A 13,986-nucleotide genomic window follows, 5' to 3' on the forward strand; every position below is an offset into this window, starting at 1 on the left:
GTGTGCTGTGCTGGATCCCTTGCTGCCATGCAGGGTGGTCACTACCCGACCTCCATCGCTGCGGGTGCTGCTGTCAGTGTTGGTGCCAGTCTCAGTCACAGGACGGTACCCGTAGCCACCGGTGGCATAGTTCCCATTGTTGCCATTCCTGTAGCCGTTGTTGCCATTGTACCCGTTGTTTCCATAGCCGTTGTAGCCGTTCGTCACTCTGTTGTAAATCAGGGCTCCGTTCTCGTCTTCACAGAACTGGCTGACCAACTTGGATTCCAGAGCTGAGAAAGACACAGAGGAGAGAAGTCAGAGCCAGGAAGACGGGATGTGTCTCCTGAGCACTCACTTTGCATGTTTAGCCATGCAGTATTTAGGGATGGCAATGTGTTCTCTGGCAGTCGCCATGCATAACTGGTGCTGGTATTGTCTCGATAATGCTTCATGCATGCATAAAAACAGGAAAATGAGCTTCTCTCTGATGTCAGTGGTGGCACTGGGTTTAGAAAAAGTAGCAGTATTAGACTTTTGAGGCCAACTCTTTTATTTATAAAATAAAGAAATCCAGTGATAAATTATTTTTGTATATCTCCGTTCAAAGAAATAAACGTACTAATTTGAAACTTAAGTGTCTCTAACCTGGCAGAGTGTTGAAGTCATCGATGAGGAACATGTGTTCAGAGTCTGGGTCAGAGGCGATCAGATTCAGCTCCCTCATGAACTCGGCCTGCGTCGGGTCGGACGTGTTGACGATACCCAGAGCAAACATCTCGATGTTGGCAGCGTGTGCTTCTCGTACCGCTATATCCAGCTTCACCGGCTCCCTCTTGTCCGTCTGTCCGTCGGTGATCACGATGGCCACCTTGCTGACTCCTATACGGGAGCTGTAGAAGGCTTCCTGCGTCGCTTTACGGATGGCTGTGCCTGTGTAGGTGCCCTCCCCCATGTACGGGATGTTCCTGATGGCCTGCTTGATGTCCTGTTTGGTGACGTAGCGGGCCAGGTTGAACACCAGCTTCACCTCCAGGCTGTACAGCACCAGGCCGATCCTGGTGGCGTTGCGGCCCACCGTGACTCGGTCCACTAGGGCGTTCACAAAGTCCTTGATGATCTCAAAGTTCTCAGGGCCGACGCTCTCGGAGCTGTCGATGACAAACACCAGCTCCATCGGCCTCTCCTTACACTTGATCCCACATCCTGGAATCACATCACATCAATGCATGAGATCATGGCTGAAATGTCAGTTTGACGAGTATCACCCTGCGGAATCTGATCTAATGATTAACAGATAAGACGAGACCCGGGAACCTGATCTTCTCTTATAACATTGAGTCAATACTGAGAAGTGGAATGAATATTGCAAAGATCGCAGGATGCTTTACCACAGATCTCTTTGATCAGTCGGATGATGTCCTCTCTCTGAAATAAATACGGCAACAGAGTGTGAGCATTTAAATAAAGATGAGCAGAGGCTCAGTGCTGGAACAAGTATTCAGATTATTTAGGTTAGAAAAGGCAGCAGTGTGTTACCAGCAAGAAGGTACTCAGGCATGTTTTTAGATTAATATTACTGCTGTATGAATGTGAATGTTTCATTTTACTGCTGTAAAGAGAAAAGACTCACAGTGAGGCCCGCTTCTCCTTTGACACCAGGTCGACCCTAAGATAAGCACACACACACACACACACACACACACACAAAAGAAAATGTTAAATTATTCTGGCAGTGGCTGACTTTCTCCACCATTTACATTCCACTTCCAGACAAATCTTTGCTGAATTAGAGCCAAGAAAGGTTCAAACCCTGTGTCATGTTCGGTTCACAATAAATGGAGGTTCAGATAAAAGCATCATTAGCGTCACTCACAGGTGTCCCGGAGATTCCAGGGTCTCCCAGCTCTCCTTTGATTCCCTTCAGCCCTCTCTCCCCTGCCAATCCACGGTCACCCTGCCACGCATTGTGTGGAACAACATTGACAGTGATTAGAACATGATACATACTGACACACACACTTCCAAAAGTCCCTCTCAAACTCACCTTAGCTCCAGGGAAGCCTTCCCCAGGTGGCCCCCTCGGCCCGGTCACACCCTGCGACCCCTGTTCTCCCTGAATCAAACACATTGATAAACTTATAGCACGTTCAGGGCAGTTAAACACCTCTGAGACAGAGTTTACAGATCCATGAAGCACAATAAATCACAACCTACCTTTGGTCCCTGAACTCCAAGTCCTGGAGGCCCTATTGGCCCTGAAGGGCCCGGCCGCCCTGCGTTGCCCTGCAGTACAGAGGACACAGAACAGTAAGAACCACATTTATTTCATTTTTAACACCAGTGACCCTCCAACAAACACAACTCCTAACAAAGTTCTGTCCTCTGGGTGTGTCCAGAGTCACTTTAAAGTTATTAAGACGGAAGTACAGTCTTTTTGTGAAATGTCTGGATGTAGAATCATAATATATGACAAACATATTACGGTTTTAATTGGAACTGCCACGTATCACACATGTTCCTTGATGTCATTTATCTAGGAGGGTAAAGATTGCCTCTGCCTAATAACACTGAGTCATGAGTATCTGTCGTCATCGGTTGCTCAGCACATAGAAGGGATGAAATCTGCCAACATTATCTGCCTCCCAATTTTCCTCCCATTTGTCGGCTTTGGTCGAGACATCATTTAAATCTTGCCTACTGCCGCGTGACAGCGGCGGCGCTCGGACCCGGTGGAAGCGCTGATCTGGAGCCTGCGGGGAATTTTGGATGTGATATCTCAGGACATGTGGGTGGCTGGGTGTTGCTTCGGCGAGGCCTGTTAGGCCAAGTGCTTCTCATCAGACACATATGTCTGCGGAGATTCACACTCTGCACCGATGTGTCAGAGCGCTGCGGGGAGAATCATGATAAATACCCTGAACAAATGAACTGGCAGCCTTTGGATATACGGCCCCCGTGGTGGGCATGTTAGCACACAAGACGAAGCGCTCGTTTTCTTTTTTTTTCAATCTGGAACTGTCTGACTGCACTAAAGACTCAATCACCACCATCTGGTTGTATGTCAAATAAAATTACACAAGGCTTCCTGCATTAGTAAACACATAACAGTCTTGTCCTTGACGTGTTTGCAGAAAGAGAAACAATGCTTTTAGAGTTATAAGTCATTTGAGTCCAAAGGCTTGTAAAAATCTGTAAAAGGTGAAAGTTGGGCTGTACCGGAGGTCCTTGGAGGCCTTCGCCCGGAGGTCCTGGTAATCCAGGCAGCCCTCGGAAACCAATGTCCCCCTGCAAAACGCCAGGAAGATACATGAACACTTACAACACAGCGGTTCGCAATCCATCAAATAAATGAAGTAAAAGCTTGTTTCCTGTAATTAGTTCCCTCAAACAAACGAGCACTGGGGAGATACTTTCACTTATCATCCATGCAGATTCAAACGTAGCTCTGAAATTGATTTTACAGTATCTGACGACTGCTTTGGCTTTTCACGACGGCGCATAATGTTCGGCTCCCAATTCTGGCCTCACAACACACACAAGGAAACCACCTGTATCACACTGCTGTAGTGTATCGCCTAGGTTCACAACATTGTGTATGTTTATTTACATTTTTTTTGTCTTTCTAAACCTAAAACCAAAACACAGTCAGCAGTGGTCACTTCTCTCAGATGATACAAGCAGCAACAAGGGAAAAATTTACGTCACACGTTTAAAAGGTGCAACATGTAAGAAATGAACTTGTTTCTGTCGGGTTTGAAGGAAGTGTGTTTTAATCTTAAATGTATTTACTGATTAGACTAAAAATAACTACAAGGGCCTGTGAAACATCGAGAACTTGAGGCCTGAGCTATATTCTGAGGATTAAGTGGCGCAAAGTGGTATTACGAGACATGATAGCTGATGCTAGCTGATTAGCATGCTAACTACAATAAACAGACATCTTGGGAATAATGTCCAAACTGTTATTACTTCATTATGTTGATAATCTGTTCTAACAGATCCCAGTTCTCACCTTTGGTCCATGGATGCCGACTCCCTCAATGCCAGGTTCTCCTGGAAGTCCAGGCAGACCAGGCGGGCCCTAAACACCACATGAAGACATGAAGGAAGAATGAAGGAAGAATTACACTTTTTCATTCTTGGAGAAGACAAAATGAGCTTTTAGATGGCATTGTGCTTGCTGTATCCAGTCTTTATGCTAAGCTAAACTAGCCATCTGGTTACAGCATATTCATATTTAGCATACAGACATGATCTTGTCATCCAACTCTCACCAAAGCAGATTGCCCAAAATCTCTTCCTCAGTGACCACATTTACCTCTCCTTAACTGTTCATCCGAATTTATCCCAGATTCCCTCCACTGTCTCTCCCTCGCTACAGTCTTAATAAAAAAAACATATATAAGGGTCAACTACTGTAACCTTCTGTAATAAACGTCTCAGTGATGGATGTACGGCTAGAGTGACGTGTAGAATACAGAAGACGAAAGACAGATGACTACGTGTGATGTGTAGATGGATGTATGAAGCTACAGATTTATGAGTGGACAGGCGTTTCAATCAGTTCCTCACCGTGGGGCCGGGATAGCCGTCTCCTTTGGGACCGAATGGACCTGCGGGGCCCGAATCTCCACGGTCCCCCTACAAACCGACAAATAGGTACAAGTCAGTAATTCATTCATGCAAAAGATACAACGTGATTTACAGAGGGGACGTTCAAAGGAGGCTGGAGCGGAATGTGGATATAAATGGACGCATGTGCTTTGCATGCTTCTGTATAGCAAGTATTGTGCAATACATTAAATCAAGGGAAGAATCGGCTATAAAACATGCTGCTGTTGCATTTTTATGAACTGGGATTTTGGAGCAGGAACAGGACGACAGGATGTACGCAGCTTTGTTGCAATTCTTTTTCTTTCTCTTGTTGCTGGATGTTTGGAAATAATCTGCCTCTCGTTATATTCATTATACGTTCAGCTGTGTGTCACTGGGCAGACCTGAGTTAGACAAAAGTTAAAGGATCCAGTGTGTGGGATTTATGAAGAGAAATGGGATGGAAAATAATGACGTGAAGCTATTGGTGTGATTTCACAGACTTCCATCGCTATGGAAGCCCAGAACTAACAAAGCAAACACTGAAGGGCCTTTGTGTTTGTTGCCACTGGGTGAGGGAGGGTGAAGGACTCCGCAATCTGCAGACGCCACTAAATTCTTACACAGTGGACCATTAAATACAATGTTGCCTCTGAGAATGGAGGTTTATACTGAGTGTTACCTTTGGACCAGGAAGTCCGTAGCCTGTCTCCCCGATCGGACCAGGAGGACCACTTGGGCCAATATCACCCTAGAACACATAAATATACATGTATATTCATTACCTTTGATAAATTGTTACAGACCTGGGATTGTATTCACGACAGTGTTGTTGTACTCAGAAAACTGTGGGCGGCGCCAGATCGCATAAAATGTCAGTTTCTAAATAATGTTGCTTTAAATATCACTCTGTCAAGTGAAAATGATCACAAATGCCAAGAGATAGTGATGCTTGATTCTCTACCATTTCATGACACAATTATGCTTCTCTTGAAATTACATCATGGTGATAATGTGAAGTAGTAAGGAGGGGTTACCTTGGGCCCTGCGACGAAACGGCCAGGTGGACCAGGCAGACCCAGTCTGCCTTGTGACCCGGGCTCTCCCTGATGAAGAGAAACACAAGCAAATCAAAATTAGCAACTTTTGAATTACCTTCCTAAGTTTCATGAAGACTACAGACAGAGTCTCATGGCTTGATTTCTCCTCACCTTTGGTCCTGAGGGCCCAGCAATACCAGGTGGACCAGTCAAGCCCCTTATTCCTCTTTGGCCTTGGTCACCCTAAAAGATCACATTAGTTACTAATCTGGTAGCTGAGACTTGACATATTATGTAAAGGTCAGCATTTGCTAAAGTTGAGCAGGACATGCAACCTTACCTTTTCACCCTGGGTGCCAATTCCAGGTGCCCCCTCAAGCCCCCTGAGACCGACAGCTCCTGGCTCACCCTAAAGAAGATGAGAAGGTTTTATGTATTTGTCAGCTTGATACTGGAGCAGACAGACACATGCAGATACAGCAAGGGGTCAGTAAAACTACCTTCTGTCCAGGGGCTCCATCTTCCCCCGGCAGGCCCGGCAAACCGGACATCCCTGTTGATCCTGGCTCTCCCTGACGACACATGTATAGATCTGTGTCAGTTTACGGCTTAGAAAGCGTAAGCCCTGGAAAAATATAGTTGGTTGACTCACCTTAGCTCCAGTGTCTCCAGCCCCTCTTTCTCCTGGGGCGCCAACTTCTCCTGGCAAACCTTGATCCCCCTGTGTGAAACAACATGACAATATCATCTTTAGTTTCGGAACTTCTTCTCATTCACCATACTCTGCAGGGGTGTCGCTTTATATCTGAGATCCAGACACGATGTTCACATGGGATTTTTGTGTAAACTAAAACTGTGGGTCTTGATGATATTGGCCTGATCATCATGTTTGTACCAACCTTAGGTCCAGGCAGGCCCTCTCCTGGTGGCCCCCTGCCCCCTGTTGGCCCCCTTGGTCCTTCCACGCCCTGCAAGGATAAACAGATGCAGTCATAAAAACAGAAACCATCTATTTAAAATTAAAGGTGAAATATACAAGAATTGAATTGTGAAAAACAGCTCTGACGGTTCAGTTATGATGTCTACGCTTTAGACCTTTACCACTGATTAAAAATAAGATGGCTGAGGGACAGTTACAAAATTATTAGGTGGACGTCAAATACCCTCAAATCTTTTCAATGATTAGTCAAGGAAGTTATTGTCTTATAATAAACAGCACACTGAGATATAATACATTCTTTCTTCAGAAACAGGTACTTGCATTACCCACAATGCAACTCAACTGTGGATATTTTGGCCACCGATCTGGGTATGTTATGCCAGTAGGGGTTAATGTAACCTGGAGTTATTAGCCTCTAGCGAGCCTCTAGATGAGGAGCGTTCAGCAGAGATCCACACCCCGAGATCTTTTATCATGTCAAACTTGTAGCCTTTGGCACTAACTGATGCCGATTCCAGCAACATCACTTGAGGCAACACATCAGACTTTACAAATCCAGAGTTGTGCATCGTAGCGGGTTTGTTCTACTTCTTGTGTCAGCGAGGTGAAATGTAAGCGGACTTCAGAGTTTTGCTTCTACATGTCACCTTGTGCTTTAAACAAAATCAGCTGTGCCTCAGCAGTGTGAGAGGCACACACACCTGTTTCCCTCTCCTCCACACACCAGTGAGCACTGGGCAGTGGAAAGCAGTATTTTGACAGTAATTAACTTGTGTTTTGATATCAGGGAAGTGATCTTTGGCTCAGCTGTCGACAGGAAACAGTTTCCTCTGAGTCTCCAGTGGCGACTCCAAAACACGAACCGTTATGCAACTTCTGCATAGTGTTGGTTTAGTTACGACGGACAATCAGTCGGAGTGGAGTCATCGAGGGGCTGCTGAATTTATTCTTTGTACTTCTCCATAACTTTATTTCTGTGATTTGGAATCCAGGAATAAGGCACCCAGTTCATTCATTCAATAGCAGCTATATTTACAGTTTTTGGTCATAAAGTTTTGGAGATATGAACATTTTGACCTGGTGATGGCATCAGATGTGCAGTTCCTTAGAAAGATGCATGCAACACTGTAATTTAATGGCAGATTTAAACACAGTGGGAGTCATTTCAACTTGCCTTCTCGCCTTGTATACCCTGTCCTGGGAGGCCAAGCGGCCCTGGAAGACCCGGAGGGCCAAAATCCCCCTACAGGTACAGATTAGAATGGAGGTTAATGATTACAACTGTATGCAAATGTTGATAATGTGACAGTGGATTTCTTGATTTACTGCCATGTGGAAAGCACCCAGCTGTTTAAGATTCCTTGCCAAGGTCCTTTGCATTTCCTTTCGGCTCAGTAATGGATACATACCGGCAATTATATTGCAGGGGTAAACTGCAGTAAAATCTTTATGTACATAGAACTTGATGACATTTGCTTTTTATTATTTAACGTCTCTTCGACCGTCACATGCAAAATGAACATCATAAATGTATGATGTGAATGCAAAGAACAAGCCTGCGGGCGCTAGTTTGTCATTACCACGCGAAAACATTGCAATTATCTGTGATGAACTTCACCACAAGGCAACAGTAAAGCTGTCAGCGCTATCTGCGGCAGGAACTCCCATGTTAAAATCTTTACGTTTTTTCCGGAGCCGTGTTTTCTCTGGAGAAACATTCATTCCTAAATGTTAACGTCAATTTCCAGTGACATAAGATTAAATATGCAACTTAAATACACATTTTAAATCAACTCCAAGCCTCCTAGTCATGTCTTACCAACGTCTGTGAGCTATGAGACGGCCAGATGGCTGCAAAAAATGTGCAAACACATCCTGAAAGGTTGAGAGAATACATTTATATAATTGTATGACTGTGCCAGTGCAGAGCGAGCTTTTTTTTTTTCCCACGTTCATCAGCCCAAAACTGTGAAGCTGCACTCCTCCCACACCATCCAGGCTTTAACCTTGATTCATCACCTGTAGACTGCGACCTCCTATGTAACACCATGCCGAACGCATTCAGCGGTTGCTCTGCCAACTCTTGGCCTCCTTAGCAACAGGACTCAGGGCTTTATCTCCGCGCCTGTGTGGAAGGCATTTCAGCCAGGGCATCTTATTTACAACCTCGGCGCTCTCTGACTCTACCTTGTCTCCTTTGATTCCAGCGCCCGGCTGTCCTCTGGGTCCCCGTGGCCCCTCCAAACCTCGCTCGCCCTGTGGAGACAGACGGAGGAGTTATTGCATCTTTTGCTTCTTGAAACATATGCTGCTGTACAACAAAAACAGTGACAAAGTAAGAGCATATGTAGGATAATGCAGAAAGAGATATTCGTTCACACAGACTTTCTCACATAATCTGATACCCACATGAATCACCCGGGACAAATTGCTTCACGACAGACTATTGAAGCCAAATGTGGGATTTCTCACTGAGGCTTCAGCCAAAAACATTCCTTTTAATTCCTGTTTATGTTGATGTCTACATGTGATGCTCGTGCTGAAGCTGACGGACAGCGCTCTTTACAGACGGTCTCCAGACGGAGACGTTTTACTGTGAGGTGGTTTTGGCACCGAGCATGAGTAAATTGTTTCTACACATTGTTACCACAGAAACCAACATGGCGCCCCTTCAAAGTCATTTCACATCAGACTGTAAAAAGACCTCTCTGCCCCTTAAATGTTTTTTTTCCTGTTGGATGTTTGACATTTACAGTGTAAACTGATGTAAAGTATCCAAAGAATCTGTGATTAGAGGGCTGTTTGAAGCGGGGACGCTTCTCTGTCACTCCCAGAAATATGAATCTGTGTGGGTGATTTGTGACATTGTTAATGACGCAGGCCGGTCCAGTGTGCCTGCTTCATATATCCAAACACATGCTAATTGTTTAACAGCTTTGCGGAAATTTATGACCTCCATAGTATTTAATAGAAACAGGATGAAGAGCCTGCAGCCAAGCTAAGTCAGCTAGATGCTAATTGCAGCTTGCTAATGTGATCAGCAGCTTCCCAACATGCTGATGTTTACTGGATATCATGTTTATCATGTTCAATGTGCTGCATGAGCATTTTCATTGAGGTTGCTCATGTTTTTGGTAAACTGATGAAATCTGTTCGCGACTAATGAATGTTAATGCGAGCGTTGTTAACTACAGTGAAAGTTAACAACACTTCTGCACCGTTTTATGGAATCTGGCCGTAAATAGAAGAGAGTAATGTTTCATTAATTAAAAGGCGCAGATGCTCGGGGTTTATTGCGATTCGTTAAAAATCCTATGGCGGGAGATACTGTGAGTCCTGACGAAGCCTCTCAGTCAGAAACACAGACTTGTCCCGAGGCATTATGGGATCGCCTGTGTGCAGCTAACAACAGCAAGTGTTTTCAATAATCACAGAAGACATTCAGTGACGGCTGACCCAACACCGGTCCACATAGCTCATATTGATCTGTGTGAACTGTCCTTTGAGCGTGCTAATGCAAAGCTCAACATAACACAACACAAAGTACAGCTGTACAAACTGAAGTACTAGATGAAATATGTTGACCTGATGATGACACTTAAATAAAGTCATTCAGAGCCAATCCAAAAGCAAACCATCGTTGTCACACTAACAATTTAAAATCACATATGCAAACCTCACGGTGGTGCTAGAGGAGCAGTGAGAGGATCACAGACGTCATGAGGATTAACAGCATTATTTCTACGAATTGTGAAGTTGTAGCACTTCTTGTCAGGTTAACAGCTCTGTTCAGAGCAGATGCCACACTCCCTGTGTTACAGTGAGCTCAGCTTACTGTTCCAGATAACATGATGTTTCACTGCCTGTTTGGGATGATGGGGCTGTTTTCCAGCTAGCTCAGTAAAAGGTTTTATAAGACAGTCGCAGCACGCTTCCAAAACTACATTCAGACTGAAACGCACGTGTTGAGACAGAGCTCAGCTTCTAGCAACAGTGTGTTTGACTGTTTTACTTCAAAAGTCGGTGTGGTTTGCACGATGGTAGCTCCTCTTTGTATATAACTGGACCAATAGGCCCCAAAGCCTGGGGCATCTCTGTGAAACAGTAGGTGTGCTTTTAAAGCGTCTGAGTTATTGGACACACTGGACAAAAATATGATCCAAAGCAGAGTGTGTTACTTGTCTAAAAAAAATGTGTCTGGAGAGAATCTATCAGTGTTCAAGAACAGAAAAAAGGCAGGAATGGAAATGCAGTGAGGGATTAGAGCAGTAATCTGAGTTGACAGTAAGTACAATGAAGAGAGTGCAGCATAAGGTCTGCCTGTGTACCACTCTGCAGAGAGGTCTTATTCCCCTTGAGGACATTCCCCTGTCTTCCAAGGTCATCCAAGGACAACAGAAATACAGTATATTTCATAACGTATTAATGCTGCATTTGCATGTCGGCTCTACAATGTGTAGATTTATCGACTAGCTCCATGATCTCTCATCTTGGCACAGAAGCTGAGGTGCTAATGATGTGGAAAAAGGGTAATATTGCTGCTGAGCTCCTGCGAAATTTGGAGCCTGTCGAGGCACGTCATGTGAAGAACGCTGCTTAAGAGCTAGAACGCCATCTGCGAGTCCGCGGTCAAATCTCCTGTCGAGGAGAAAGCGAGCACCCCCGAGGCCAATCTCCAACCGTGAGAGATACACCTCCTCCTGGAAAACGCGCTGTTGCCATCTCACATGAAGCTTGAAAAAGTATGATTTTCACCTGAGTTATTGTTATGGCTCCCTCTGATGTAAAGCCACCCTGTTGGGTTTTTTTTTTACAACATAGCCGAGAAGTGATTACGTTGTCATTACCTAAAGAAATTCCGCTGACTTAATTTGTTCAATTTCAAAAAGGAAAGACTCATGAGGCCTGGCAATTACAATGCCATCAAGTTCATAAGTGCCGATTTGGGGAGTCGAGTGTTCACTCATGGAGCTGAAATGGCTGCAGGGCAGAGGTTTAAAAATACCTAAGTGTTAAATGAACTCCAGGAGATAATTGTGCTCAAAAATTTAACTCCAACGGGCGTATAGAGTCTGGAGCAGTGCCGGTTTTACACCCCTGGAGGAAGATTAACACTGATCACTTGTACATCGTATTAAATCCCAGTATTACGTTTTCATTTTAGAAACAATGATGTCACGAGTTTCCATCGGGACACATTGGAGTTCCGTTTTGTTCAGAAACCACATGTGATTATGTGCAGAATTGTTTCCACATGTGACAAAAGCCCTTGTGTGTGAGAATTTTCATTTATCGGTGAAAATATATTTATTGGTTTACATGTGGCACTGATTTATTTTCACAAGTGCACATGGCAATTTTGATTAAAACCAGAAAAAAAGCCAATTGCTTGTTAAAATATGTTGACCACTATCTTGTCTAATGTTAAAATTTAAATTCACATGAGAAAAGAGCCACTCATACGAGACACTGTGATTTTCACATGGGACATTTTGTAAGAGAAACATTGACCTGCTGCTCATAGTGAAAGAAAGACAGTCCATAAATCAGAATCATGTAGCATAATACAACTTAAACTACACTGGTCTTGTGTTATTTTTATCACTCATTAAATTCTATGAAATTGGAAATTTCAGCTACATTTCCATCAAAAGATAGAGATAAGAGTCTTTTTACACATGTTTATCCCACCTTAAGGCCAAATGCTCTGCCCTAACATCAGGAGTTCTGGGTCAACATGCACATACATCTATGCACAAAGATCCCCCACACATCTGTACATTTTTCTATCTGTAACTTCTACTTCTACTTCTACCTCTACATATATTGGGAATTAGTTGTGACAAAGAGGAGCCCATGTGTGCATCTGTGTTAGTGCATGAGTGTATCCACATGTGTGTATGTCCTAGAGAATAGACAGATGCGGGAGGACTCATTCTTTCCTTCCTCACTGAGTCACTCGCTCTGTCATGTCGTCAGCTGTCCTGGCTACTTTCCTCTATTCACTCTGCATCTCCTGCTCCCAGCAGACGTGTTCTCGTGTCCTCAAAAGCGGACGATCAATGAACCGGATCATACGATGAGGTAATATGGGGCTGTACTGCGCTGCTTTAATGTGCAGTTTTTGGCACTTCTGTGTTGTGTTATCATGTCTTGCAACCATACACGTTGTCAATTTCCTGTCATTACGTCCTGGAATCTGGAGCCCAGACGGGGGCCTTTGTGGAGGTCGCTGCGTAGGAAGGTGAATTGAAGATGAATGCATGAAATGAGGTCACGAGGGTTCAAAGCTTTTAACTGGCTAGAGTGCATGAGCCCCAAGAGCCTGAGACGTAAAAGACACTAACTCACCTTTGGTCCAGGCAGGCCCTCTCCTAATGGTCCTCTCTCTCCTTGGACTCCCTGCGGCCCTTGAGGCCCCTAAGTAAAACAAAATGAGGTAAATGACCACTGAAGGGACATAAAAAATGACCTCTCTAACAATTGACTGGTCTAATAACCACAACAGTGATTGTAGCTTCACAACATCAACCCACAGTCAAGCTCTGGAATTCTGCACATCATGCTGTCAAATTATGTTTTATTTTGTTAATATCTTCATTTGTCTTCTCTTAAGTAAGCTAAATTGTTAGCATGCTTGCCTAAATAGCTTACTATCTTCAGTTGTAGCCTAGAATTACTGCCAAAGCCATGGAACATTTAATTAAATTAAATTTTTGGGTGTGTGTGCTGGTTTCTTACCGGTGGTCCAGGTTCGCCAATTCCTTGAGGACCGGGAGGCCCTGGCTGCCCCTGAGAACCTAACTGACCCTGTGGGAGTGCGAGAGATTGAGACGAGCGCAGGAACGGGGTGAGCGAGACACAGGTGGATTATTATGTTCTCACGACTTCATTTTCCAAAACAATAGGGTGGCAGATTTTACCTTGGGTCCCGGAAGGCCGATTCCTGTTTCCCCTTGGATTCCAGGTGGCCCAGGAAGTCCCCTTTCCCCCTATAAAACGATAGGCAGGGACAGACATGTGAATGCAGACAGATGCTTTGTTCGCTTTGACATGACTGGACCCCAGAAATGCTGTCCAATGTCCAAAATGTCTTCAATTTTGTCCACTCAGCTTTTCCTAGCCCTAATATTTAGCTTTTATTTTTTAAAAAAATGGGGTTTAAACATGTACTATAGGCTTCCTTCATTCCTTCAGTCAAGACTTTATTGGTAAAGAATGCAGTTATTCACTCAGAGGCTGTAAATCACAAATATGGCGTACAGCAGGAGGGCACACGAAAGGCATAAAAAGGGCGTGGAAATGTTAGTGGGTGCATACCGGCACTTTTCCTCCGCCTTTCCCTTGCCCTTTCAGGCAAGTTGGGACAATGTTTAAAGCCAGACATTAGTCTGCCATTCAGGTGATATAGGATGACAGCCAGACAATCAA

The 13,986-nt window shown here is 44.4% G+C and overlaps 1 protein-coding gene across 15 annotated transcripts in view; it reads right to left on the bottom strand.

The window, feature by feature from the left end:
- The window catches only part of LOC119015531 (collagen alpha-1(XXVIII) chain-like), a 39,894-nt gene that overhangs the window by 8,950 nt on the left and 16,958 nt on the right, over positions 1–13,986 (bottom strand). For 14 of the 15 annotated variants that reach the window (XR_005073378.1, XR_005073379.1, XM_037091600.1 and 11 more), the window contains 22 exons: positions 13,479–13,547; positions 13,297–13,365; positions 12,907–12,975; positions 8,743–8,811; positions 7,730–7,798; positions 6,515–6,583; positions 6,268–6,336; positions 6,116–6,187; positions 5,956–6,024; positions 5,787–5,858; positions 5,613–5,681; positions 5,258–5,326; positions 4,555–4,623; positions 3,995–4,063; positions 3,199–3,267; positions 2,197–2,265; positions 2,027–2,095; positions 1,856–1,936; positions 1,613–1,648; positions 1,371–1,407; positions 628–1,185; positions 1–272 (listed from right to left, as the gene is read on the bottom strand). Coding sequence is in view for 13 of the 15 variants with exons in the window: in XM_037091600.1 (XP_036947495.1) it covers positions 1–272; positions 628–1,185; positions 1,371–1,407; positions 1,613–1,648; positions 1,856–1,936; positions 2,027–2,095; positions 2,197–2,265; positions 3,199–3,267; positions 3,995–4,063; positions 4,555–4,623; positions 5,258–5,326; positions 5,613–5,681; positions 5,787–5,858; positions 5,956–6,024; positions 6,116–6,187; positions 6,268–6,336; positions 6,515–6,583; positions 7,730–7,798; positions 8,743–8,811; positions 12,907–12,975; positions 13,297–13,365; positions 13,479–13,547 (2,163 nt within the window). In the remaining 2 variants the exon portion in view is untranslated. The remainder of the gene's footprint in view (positions 273–627; positions 1,186–1,370; positions 1,408–1,612; positions 1,649–1,855; positions 1,937–2,026; positions 2,096–2,196; positions 2,266–3,198; positions 3,268–3,994; positions 4,064–4,554; positions 4,624–5,257; positions 5,327–5,612; positions 5,682–5,786; positions 5,859–5,955; positions 6,025–6,115; positions 6,188–6,267; positions 6,337–6,514; positions 6,584–7,729; positions 7,799–8,742; positions 8,812–12,906; positions 12,976–13,296; positions 13,366–13,478; positions 13,548–13,986) is intronic. The other variant, XM_037091609.1, reaches the window with a different exon arrangement.

This window comes from Acanthopagrus latus, chromosome 24, assembly GCF_904848185.1.
Source record: "Acanthopagrus latus isolate v.2019 chromosome 24, fAcaLat1.1, whole genome shotgun sequence".
NCBI classification, from domain to species: domain Eukaryota; kingdom Metazoa; phylum Chordata; class Actinopteri; order Spariformes; family Sparidae; genus Acanthopagrus; species Acanthopagrus latus.